The sequence below is a fragment of the Buceros rhinoceros genome, unplaced genomic scaffold (genome assembly GCF_000710305.1).
Source record: "Buceros rhinoceros silvestris isolate BGI_N320 unplaced genomic scaffold, ASM71030v1 scaffold9897, whole genome shotgun sequence".
Classification (NCBI taxonomy): domain Eukaryota; kingdom Metazoa; phylum Chordata; class Aves; order Bucerotiformes; family Bucerotidae; genus Buceros; species Buceros rhinoceros.
Window position 1 is genome coordinate 94,847 of NW_010423955.1, and position 11,682 is coordinate 106,528.

Below are 11,682 nucleotides of genomic sequence, written 5' to 3' on the forward strand. Positions count from 1 at the left end.
CTTGTGAATTGTGAAGTTACGTTATGGTGGGAAGCTAAATTATCACCAAAAAAATTCATATAAACAATATAAATGTTATACCAACCAGTGTTGTTATACATAACCTGTTAAAATGCTGCTGCTGACAATAATGAGTAGCAGGGGATTGCTCTGTGTTACCACAGAGGTTACCCTGTAAGGGACGTAACACTGTAGTATCTGTGTCTACATACCAATTAGAGCATTAATAAAGTTTAATTTTATTTATAGTTGTATAGGTGATGTTCAGCATAGAATATCAGTTTATTTTTCCTTTAATGTATAAATCAATTATGATATTTCACATACAAAAAATAGTAGGTTTTGAACTCACTTAGCATGTGTTCCCCTAGAAGAGAAAAAGGCCTCATTAAATGAAGTTTTATAATGAAACATCTTTTACTGTGTGTAAATTTTGGCCTAAGTAATTTTGCTTCTTCCTTCCAAGGAGAATTATTACACAGGCAGTGGATTTGCTATGTCAGCTGAAATCAGGGGCACCTTTTTTCCTGAATGCTTAAAAACTCCTTTGTCAAGCAGCACCATTTACTGTGAGAAAAGCAATTGTCAGTTTGTTTGAGAGGTTTCATTTGCTCCTCTGTATTGAAAACCTGGCTTTGGTGATTTTGACAGCATTCGTAATCAAAGATTTAGAGAGGAGAGGACACTGCTGGGGTGCAATTTCCCCGGTCTCTAGGTGAGCTTCTCTGAATCACCCCTAAGAACAACACCACTCACAGAGAGAACATTGGGAGACTGGTTTCGCTCCACTAAAACCAGTGTATGTGAGAATCCCACCGTCATTTCTACCTGGATATCCCCTGGGTTTGGGCATTTGCTTCAGTACTGTTCCTAGAAGAAGATCCCTGTATGAGTTCGGTGTAAAGTTCATGGGTAACGGCACTTACCCAGCAGTGAATTATCCTGATTCACTCTAAGCACAGCAGTAAGATATACTACCCAGCAAAGCGAGGAGAGCTTGTGCTCGATGACCCAGACTGGTATGGGAGCTGCTCTGGGAGGGTGTGCTTCACAGCTTCAGCATCTGCAAGTGGTAGAGGGCCTGGGCACAGGCGTGTGTCACTCGTGGACGCTCGGTCCATGTTGCCGTTGCTTCTCTTAGCTGCCCCACATGGATAAAACTAGCACAGGGATGCTGGCACGCACTGTAGTCACGCTTTCATTTTGTTGGATAGAAATCCATTTTATTCAATTCAGATCTCACGTAGGTTTTTGTTTTGAACTCCTGCCAGCCTGTTTAGCTCCTGTTAATATGACTCACACCCTTAACAGAATATCAAGCAGTTCAGATATGGTGCAAACACAGGGTCATGTGTGGGCTGGGACCACAGGTATGTGACAAAACGCTGTCTGTAACAGCACAAAGGGCACCACAAAAGCTGCGTTGGTGAATGCTGCCGTGGGGAGGTGATGCTATAGGGAGCAGAGACCTGTTGAGGCAAAGTGATGGTGTTGATTCCCTTCTCTGTTTGGAGCAATACAAAGGAATATATGAAGTAAATTTAGTACGGGTATTCATGTATCAGCAGCGTGTGTTTATTCTCCTATAAAGCATTTAATTACTCATTTAGTGATGCCAGCCCTAAAACAGCATCATTGATAATGGCTGGGTTTTGGAAGTGTCAGACAAAAATCTACATTTATTGGGGTGAGTGATGGAAGAAGCCAGGAAAATAATGGAGAATGTTGTTGTCAGCTGAGATTAAGGCATCTGTTATCAGTCTCTCACTGCTGACAGATGTGCAGGGAGAAGCAAATGGATATTGATTACATTTGGGTCTGTGTATGATTCATGTGTTCCTCTCGGGTGGTCACGAATTAGTCTAAAATTCGTGTAATGTATGCAGCAGCATTTGTTTCCTTGATAGACTCCCATTGTTGTCTGTTTTCTTAGGGTTGGGAATCTAGATTGCCTTTAACAAGCTCATGTCCTTGCATGTGCATGTTAACCACCTGGAAATGTGTTCAGCCGTGGTGTTTCTCCCAGGTTCATTTTTCTGGTCATGTGCTTGCTCGCTCTGCCTGATCAGAAGGTCAGTGGACCCTGGATGCTGTCACAGTCGTTTTGATGCCTTCCAGTGGCAGATGCTTCGTTGTGCATACAGACATGCTGCTGCTGTTAGTGCTCTGCTCGGCTCACCTGCAAGCGTGCCAGCAGGCATCGTATGGCAGCTTTTGGTTTTCAGCTGGTAAGAGGTCCTGTCTCAAGGGCAGCAGCACTGTAACATCTGGCAAATTGAATTTCTCTAGAGTTCTAGTGAAAGCACTAGTCTAAGCCTGGCTGGAAATAGCTGGTCTGATCATCTCACTGTCAGGCTCAGAATTAGATACGAGTCCAAATCTTTAAAATTATGCTTGTACTTTTGCTTTGCAGGCTGGACTTTAATACAGAAGATCATTAGGTGGGGGTTGGTCTCTTCTCCCATGTAGCAAGTGACAGGACAAGAGGAAACACACTCAAGTTCCGCCAGGGGAGGTTTAGGTTGGATATCAGGAAAAATTTCTTTACAGAAAGGGTGGTAAAGCATTGGAACAGGCTGCCTAGGGAGATGGTGGAGTGCCCATCCCTGGAAGTGTTCAGAAGACGTGTAGACTTGGTTTAGGGACTCCGGCAGTGAAGGATGAACAGTTGGAATCGATGCTCTTAAAGGTCTCTTCTAACCAAAATGATTCTGATTTATCTTCCCTTCTCACATTCCTTCTCCTGTTTTCTCTGAATGAAATGTGCGATATTATTCCTCTCAACAACATGTGACATGGGAGGAAGGCACAGACATCTCCTCTGGCACAGGTCTTTGCTCAGAACTTCACGAAATTACTGCTTTTATTAATGCCTGTGTAATTTGGGCGTCGGCTTCTGCTCTGAAAGGTTCAGTGCACGGCATTGCAATTGAATTTTTGAAGTTCAAAGTTTTCTATCACATGCACTCCCCCTTTCTAGCAGCTCACACAGCTCACAGCTGCTCTAACTGCTTACTATCCTTCTGCAGAAGTGATCTGGGTCCTACCGTAAACTTCTCAGGAGTTTGGTAATCAGCTCTAAATGTCACCAGATTTTCTGTGGATAGTGTTTGTTATTGTTCAATACCACAAGAATCCTGAACTGCTTAATCAGGCAAGACTGTCCTGAGGTAAATGACACTTAAAAGTTTTACTTCTTTCATCCAGTGCTGATGGTAATATGATTTTTTTGGTCACCTAAACACAGTACAGATTATGTGCTGCTAAACCCCTGTGTCGTCCCAAAGTTCTCTTTTTGCAATGTTCTTGTGTATCTTAGAACACACATAAAATGAGTAAGATTTCGGTACAGTCTTTATATTAGATGGTAACTCATTTGACTTTATTGTAGCCCCTCGAGTGACACAGCTGGGAGGAAACGCCTGTGAAATTACCTGGGAAACAGTCCCACCCATGAAGGGAGATCCTGTTGGTTACGTTCTGCAGGTACTGGTTGGGAGAGAATCTGAATACAAGCAGGTAGGAAAATGGTCTCACTTTAATTTTACTAAATTGACAATGTAATGGAAATTATTTTGAACGTTCGCTGTGCTGCTTCGTTCTACTGTTTTGAATTACAGCCTGTGTTGATGTGTCAGGTGAACTTTGGTAAAGGGCGAGTCAAAATTAAGGGCTGTAATAGGTTGTTTACTCCCCTGAGCATACAGAACATCATTATCTTATTGGAGTGATTTGCGCTCTGTCCACAGTTAATCACTGTTTCTAACTGGCGTGACCTTACAACTCTGTCCACCCACGCTTGCTTCTGAACTGGCTGGTGCTAACCGTTGTCTGAGGATGAGATGAAGTAGGTAGATCCTTTAACTTCCTTTAGATTCCTTTAACTTCCTCATTCACTAAGCCAATTCCAAGACCCTCCATCAAGGATTTCAGTCAAGTACACAGCTTTAATTGTTTTTTTCAGCCATCCCGTTCCAGTCTAAGGTTTAGATGCATCGATGTGCAACTTCAGGTATACCAGCTGCCCCACAGAAAGCAGTGTCCTTTCTTGCCCTGTGGAAACAAAGTCAACAAAGTACAGCTGATCCCTCCTTCCTTGTCTCTCTTGATTCGAGAACACAAGTGGACACTTCCCCAGAGCACCTGAAAAGGAACAACTCATTCACAGCTCCATCTTTTATTTCATCTGTCAACACCTCTGATGGCGTGATTTACAGTACACTTCATCTGCACCCTATCTTCTCTCTGTCCTTTCCTTCATTGTCATACGGATTCCAAAAAAGTACAAATTAGGGAATGAGAAATGACAAACCTTACACTCTTAAAAATACGAGTAAGATAGTACTTACTTTGCGACAGTGGTTTTGCTCCTCTTCAGTCTACTTCTGAGTGTTACTGTGAGTTAATGAATTATGAAAAATGACATAAATAAATGCAAGACAAGTCATGTGGATGCTAAAGATTCAGAGACCTAGCTGTTATTTTTGTCAGGAAACCTTGTTGGTGCTGGTATAGGTAATAAAACCTCTGTGTACTGTGTTGGCCTCGTAATGTCAGTGGTAAGTGGATAAGTGGACCCATTTTGCTGTCGCCTCATTTACAAAGTAGCCTTGATGTATTACCTCCATGTACCGTTTTAGTAAGCATAGCTTCAGTGCTTAAAATGTTCTGGATGTCCTTGGGGAGAATTGGGCATGACTTCATGTTCCTTTCAGGTAGATGATGGCTTAATCTTTGCAGTCAAGAAATTGTGGTATGAAAAAACCCAGCGATAAAGGAAGTAAGAAGTACCTTCAGGGTCTTCTGTGGAAAGACTTCATTTCTCATGAAGCATGACCCTGACGAGTGGTGTTTTGCTTGAGTTTTCATAAGTAACTCACTAGCAGAAGCTCCTGGCTGGGGTGCTCAAAGCTGACACCGCCTTCTGTAGTTGGGCTGGCTGATAACCAGCCATGGAACAGCACGATGTGGGTGGCACAAATGTGACACTCGATTCCTATTTCTGGGAGAATTCTACATTACAGATCTTGATCCAGCTCTTTGCTAGGGAGCCCTTCAGAAGATGCAGAATGTGATGTTCTCCCATATTCATTTCATTAATAGAAGAAAACCTCTGGCTGGGCACTTTGTGCTGGCTAAGCACGAAGCAGTCTGCTTCAGTTCACTCTGGCACACTGAAATACGTGGCCCTGCTTTGCTTCCCGTATTCACACAGCGCAGCTCTTCAGTACAGGGCACTGATTTTTCTGGAACTGCCTGTGGACCGGTATGAAGTAGGGCATTGTAAACACCTCTGTAGTGTTTTGTATGAATAATCATAGAAAACTCATGAAATAAAACATTAATAGGAGGAAACAAAGTCTTACTGCCATCTGTTATCTCTCAAAGTCTGAGCTCCTCATTCATCTATTGCTGTGTCCACCATCCTAGAGATGAAGCTCTCAAGAGATGCAAGAACCCCTAGGAGCAGGCCACCAGTCTGTACTGGCACCTCGCCTGTGTGGTGAAGCTTGGGATAACAGTCGTAACACTCTGCAGCCTAAGTGTTAGTTTCCCAGTGGAGCAGCTCTGGGGATGGAATCACCGAGGAGCCAGCTCTTCGTAAGAGCTGAGTGCAGGAAATGGGAGTTCAGATTTAAAGCTGCTCTATCCTTAAATTGTTTGCCAGTGAGGCCAAATGTTCTGCCTTTGAAATGTCCCAGAATTCAGAGGCAGTTTTCAGAGGCTGTTTCAGCAGCTTCTGCCACATTTCTTTTGTGAGAAAACTGTCCCCAAATGCTTTCCAAAAGAAGAAAGGATATGGGTGGGACACACTGGGTGTGGGAAAAATCCCCTAGCAATGCAGTGGGAAGCCTGCTTAGTTCTGCACCAAGAGGTGGAAGAACCCAGTCGGGCTGACCAAGCTCTAATTTTTATTATTGTTTTTTCCTTTGTTTCAGACTCTGTAGACACATAATCTCTGAAATTCATTCAGTGTGCTATTAATCTGTGCAAAGCAAAAAATTAGGTTTTTTTCCTTCTCTGTTTTAAATGACAAGTCAGAGGCTCTTGTTCTGGTTGCATACCAAAACACAACATACTCATACAGTACGCACTGGCATTTATTATTAGCGCTATTGAGTATTTTCTCTTGCCTCCTGATGCCAGTTGTGTGTCATCAGACGAAGCAGATAATTTCCTTTTGTTAGAGCTTGTCATCGCAGCCCACCTCACCTCTCAGGAGGTCATCTGAGGGACGCATGTTGGCTCTGTTTAGGAGACAAGGCTGCCCACACAACTCTTGAGGGTTTCTGAGCATCTCAGCAGTGGAGTGGGTGAAGCTGATTTGAGTTCGGATAAAATAATAAGCCAGTTTCTTAAGAGGAAACCTATCAGATGACTTAGAAGAAAGTAAACCTTTCAAGAGGGCATGCTTTTCAGATTGAAACCTGCCTCTGATTCCTCATCTTACCACCATACCAAATAGGCTTTTATTAATTACTGAGTACACTGGCCATTGTAGTGCAGCAATCAGGTGAGCTTATCGTGCACTTTCCAGTGTGGTGCTTACAGGGAGTCATGGCTGTCGTTTTTATTATTTGGAAAAGGTGGAGGGGGGCTTGGAGTTCTTTAATGACATTGGTGAAATTGAGAAATACTTGCCTACAGGAATTCTCCGAGCTGTCTAGCTTGATCAATAGGATCAAATGCTGTAAGAAGCTTCAGCAGCAGTTCATTACTTAGGATGATATTTCCACTGAAGCAGCCAGGCAAAAAGCTCCTGGTGTTTTTATTATATTCTCAGGTACCTAAACAGAAAAGCTGCTTTAAGTAGCTGGAAGTGATGAATTCAACAGCCACTTTACTGGGACTTGTTGGCCACCAAAGCATGATGTGCTACTTATAAAGAAGTACAGTGCTTTATATAGTTACCTTTGCTTTCACGTTTGTTTAGCAAATGTAAAGACCTCCACGCATAATGGTCAGTTTTTTTTTCTTCTTGTGTATGTGAAGTCCATTCACAGAGCGTAACTGTTCACACCCAAGCGTGTATCTTTGTGCCAAGGGCATCCTGCGTTGGCTCAGCCTGGTCCTACAGACTCTACTGCATCCAAAACTGAGCTGGAGCCCGGAGCACCTCCACGGTGCTGCCTGCAGCTGGCTGTGGAGCGTACAGAGGCTGCTGTCAGAAGGGAGAGGCAGTATAGCACAACAGGTTTTTTTACCTGTTACTGATAAAGGACACAGGTCCACTGGTGTGAAACACTTATCAAACCACTAAAAGCAGGACAACGTCCACCACCTACCTAGCTCTAGTGCGGGAAATGTTTTGTCTGTATCGATAGTGATTATGAGTTCATGTATTCAGTGTCCTTGCAACTGCTTTCTCAAACCTTCTTTGAAGTGCACTTTTCTCTCACTTGACTGTCTGGCCCTTTTCTGAGAAATGCTGTTGAGTAGCTGGCTTGAGTGAACTTGGTTGTCTGTATTTATTAGACTGTAATGAAGATACAGGTCTTTGATTTAGCCAAACTTAGCCTCCAGTTACACTGGTGTTCACCACCTAGAACAAAAAAGTGGAAAGACAATTAACTGACAGGTTTCTTTGATGCAAAGACAGGTTGTACACATCCCATCCCTAGCATCTGTTAAATGTAATTTGTGTAGCTTAGGGTGTAAAAGTTCTGGTAAATGTCATTATTTGGATTTTACTGGATTTTTATTTTTGGAAGTGGTCATACATGGACCTGCTAAAGAGTGGGTCCAGAGGAGGCCACAATAATGATCAGAGGGCTGGAGCACCTCTGCTGTGAGGACAGGCTGAGAGTTGGGGTTGTTCAGCCTGGAGAAGAGAAGACTCCGGGGAGATCTTAATGTGGCCTTTCAGTATGTAAAGGTGCTGATAAGAAAAAGAGGGAAGGACACTTTGTACCAGGGCTTGTAGTGACAGGACAAGGGACAATAGTTTTAAACTGAAAGAGGGTAGATTTAGATTAGATAGAAGGAAAAAGTTCTTCACCATGAGGTTGGTGAGGCACTGGCGTGGGTTGCCCAGAGAGGTGATAGATGCCCATCCCTAGAAGTGTTCAAGGCCGGGTTGGACGGGGCTTTGAGCAGCCTGAGTGAAAGATGCTTCTGCATCTTAAAGGTCCCTTCCAGGCCAGACCATTCTATATTGGTTGCAAAGGTTCATTTACGGCAAAGACTTGTAGAACTCCTCTGATCTTACATCTTGAAATGAAATTAATAATTACAACAGCACCAGAAACTTACCTTGCTTACGGTTGTTTTGTAAGGGTGGATGCTTTGAGTTCTCGTGTCTCAGAGTCCAAAGAAATGACAGTTAGGTAAGTCCTCCAAATAGAAGAATCCTGACTCTGGTCCTGTGGAATGTCAAGTCCTTTTTTAATTACTTACTGAAGCTATATGTTATGTGTCAAATGCGTGCAACATTTCTTTGTGTGATTATTTATGTTTGGGAGTAAACAGAAGTGTTAACCACCTACAGGGTGTAGCATTGATGATGGAGTAGGCGGAGGATAGTTTTCCACAAGAGGTAGGTATTAGAAATGGAATTGCCATTGGAAAATAGAGCAGCAGAGGTGTTCTTGGGACGAGATATGCTTAGTAAAATAACATTCACGTTATTTCCATGGACCGCTAGAGCACTCGCAGTGTTGTTTTCCCTGCAATTACTGTAACTTAACAACTACTCATTGGCGTTGGGAAGGCAGCAAGAAAGGCAGCAGTGAAGAGCTGTGGTTAATCACAGAGCTTTACGGAATGAATTTGTTGTATTCCTGTCACTCGAGCTGGAGTGAACTCCTGTGAGTGCTGAGTGTCCTTGAGAAAGGTCATATCATTGCGTTTAAACATTGCTGTGCGGTTTACGCCTTGGGGGCGAGGAGCATGAGCCAGTTAGAGGACTTCTACTTAGTCTGGAAACTCGGAGTTGCCGTCATTTGAACTGTATTTGGAAAACCTGTGGAAGTTTAAAGGAAGAGAGAGAATGAATGAAAGAAAAACTTTAATCTTTTGTCCCAGACCTTCTCAAGGCTTTTCAGCTGCGGGATGAGTCTCAGGGGCAAGCATGGGCAGGGAAGCTGCACTCTTTAAGTGGTGTTGAGCTGAGCACGTCTCTTCCTTTTCCTCCTGTATTTCTTACTCCAGGGTATCACACAGGAAGTCCTCTATCGGCTTAACTTCCCTCTTGTTACCTCTCTCTAAGCTGAGTTCTTACCTCTGGGAGGGCAGAGATGCTCTCAGCCTTCTGCTCCCGCAGCGAGGAGAAGGAAACCAGCTAAAGGAGCAGAGGAAGAAGTATCTGAAGCTCAGGATATTGATTTTCCAGCAAATACAGGCACTTTGTGACACATTTTTCACTCATAAAATACCATTTTCAACAATCCTCCATTATATAAATTGTCAACTGGTTATTCATTCTCAGAGCCAGTAAATGTTTCCAGTTGTCTTTTTCCATTTAAGTCACAAAACTAGTCTCTTAGAAATCCAGTTATCTCGCTTCCGACTCATGTTTGTGACTCATGCGCTCCAAACCAGGCAGTACCTACATTTGATTAACAGAAATACGTGATGGGTTTGGATTGCTAACGAACCAAATACAGTGCAATCAAGAGGAGCTTTTTTATACCTTAATAATATTTTATTGGTTCCACAGTTCCGAGAGTGTGATTTCCAGCAGGGCTGCTCACTCATGAGAGAAATGTGAGAGAAAGAACATTAAAACACTGTTTGTAAACAGTTTTACAATTATACAGTGAATGTCCTCGAATTAACCTTAGTGTGCAGGTTTTCTTCCTTTTGGGGCCAGACACGGTGCTTATGTCTGAGACATGTTTCATGTGTAAGAGTACAGAGATAGCTGTAGGATGTATCACACCCACAAAAGGTGAGTATGTCCTACGGTTGCTATATTGTCTGAAGTCTTGTCTGCCCTTGTGTGCGTTGACTGTTGAACACTGAGACCTCTCGTGGCTGGACATCTCGTACGTGGTCCTCCACACACCTGTGTTTTTCCAAAACCTCCACTGACTGAGGGACTTCCTTCCCTGGAGAGCTGCAGAAGTGTTTCCTGAAGAGGCACAGGCTTGACGTAACTCTGGTTCAAATCCCTGCACAGTCTCACGTTATTACTCTTGTTAATCGTTTGACGCTGTGGGAGGAGGAGGTTGTCTTGCTCTTCGGGTTTGACTGTGCTTGCTGTTTTGTCTTGAAGGTGTACAAGGGAGAAGAGACCACATTCCACATCTCAGGCCTTCAAGTCAACACAGATTATCGGTTTCGCGTCTGCGTCTGCCGCCGGTGCTTGGATACCTCACAGGAACTTAGTGGACCTTTCAGCCCATCCGTTGCCTTTATGCTTCAGCGAAATGAGATCATGCTTGCAGGAGAAATGGGAAGCATAGATGATCCGAAGATAAAGAGCATGATTCCTACTGATGAACAGTTTGCAGCCCTCATCGTTCTTGGCTTTGCAAGTTTGTCGGTTATATTCGCCTGTATATTACAATACTTCTTTATGAAGTAGAAAATTCAATGGAAGTTTGAGATACAAATTTAACTAATGCTACGCATTATAATCCACACATTTATTCAGATACTCCTTTTTTTTAAATCTTTTTGTTCTACCATACATTTTATATACTTCTCTTGTTTTTACAGTTCTAGCTTGAAGAAAGATAAATCAGTGTTTTGATGCACCTTTTTGAAATTCAAAACTAGGAAGTGGTCAAACTGGAGAAACAAGCAAACCAGATACCAAAAGCAAGATTTTTTTTTTTCCTTCGCAGTTTCAAAATTGTCACCAATTTGCCTTTTCAACGTTGTTTTGGTTTTTTCACTGAAGTTCGTGCGGTCTCTTATTTTATCTTACTATTTAGGAAATTGTAATCATGAGTCACTTTTTTTGTCTCTTCCTTTTCTTTCTAAACGTTAGTCACAAGTGTGTATAGTGGTAAGACTAGAGTACAGTGTTAGTCAGCAGTACAAGGTTTTCCTTGAACAGTATTAGCAATGTTGCCTATGATGTAGTCACTACATTTGCCCCATTTTTTCCAAGATAAAATGTAAATTGTTATTTTAACTGTTTAGTGCATTTAAATCGGAACAGTATCCTGCAGTCAAAAAACCTCTTAATTCTCTGTTCTTTTTACAGTTACAACACTATAAACTGCCTGTATAAGAAATCAGATAACCAAACTGCATATAAATTATGAAGCATTATAGATTTTTTTTACCATTTTGATTCCTAGCAGTAATTTTAAGTAAGAGGGCATTGTGCAATAGTTAGTTATTCCCGTGTTCAGCTATTTAAAAGCTGCTTTAACTTGTCTGTTTGTCCCTGTATGTAACTATTCCTAATCTAATACTAGATATTATTCTATTATGTTCAGCCTGATTTATATGATTAGAGCTGGTGACAGCTTATTGCCTCTACTGATTAGGTGAGACTTACACTCAACGTAAGCAAACTTTACTGTCAGTTGGTCTTTTTATTATTATTAATATTTTTGGAGGGGTATCGATTTTATGGAACATTCTTGGAGGTATGAGAAATTTATTTTAAATACCTTAAATGGGTGTCTACGCTATTCTTACCACAGGGGTAACTGAAATAACTTGGTACAAGGTGAAATTCAGACAAGACCAGTCCCTGCTCTGACGGGAGTGTCCCCCCCTCCT

The 11,682-nt window shown here is 42.3% G+C and overlaps 1 protein-coding gene across 1 annotated transcript in view; it reads left to right on the top strand.

The window, feature by feature from the left end:
• The window catches only part of FNDC3B (fibronectin type III domain containing 3B), a gene marked incomplete at its 5' end in the record, with an annotated part of 96,692 nt that extends 85,644 nt beyond the window's left edge, over window positions 1–11,048 (top strand). Inside the window, 2 exons of the mRNA XM_010140608.1 lie at window positions 3,392–3,519; window positions 10,217–11,048. Coding sequence (XP_010138910.1) covers window positions 3,392–3,519; window positions 10,217–10,528 — 440 coding nt within the window. The remainder of the gene's footprint in view (window positions 1–3,391; window positions 3,520–10,216) is intronic.
• Window positions 11,049–11,682: the final 634 nt, after the last annotated feature.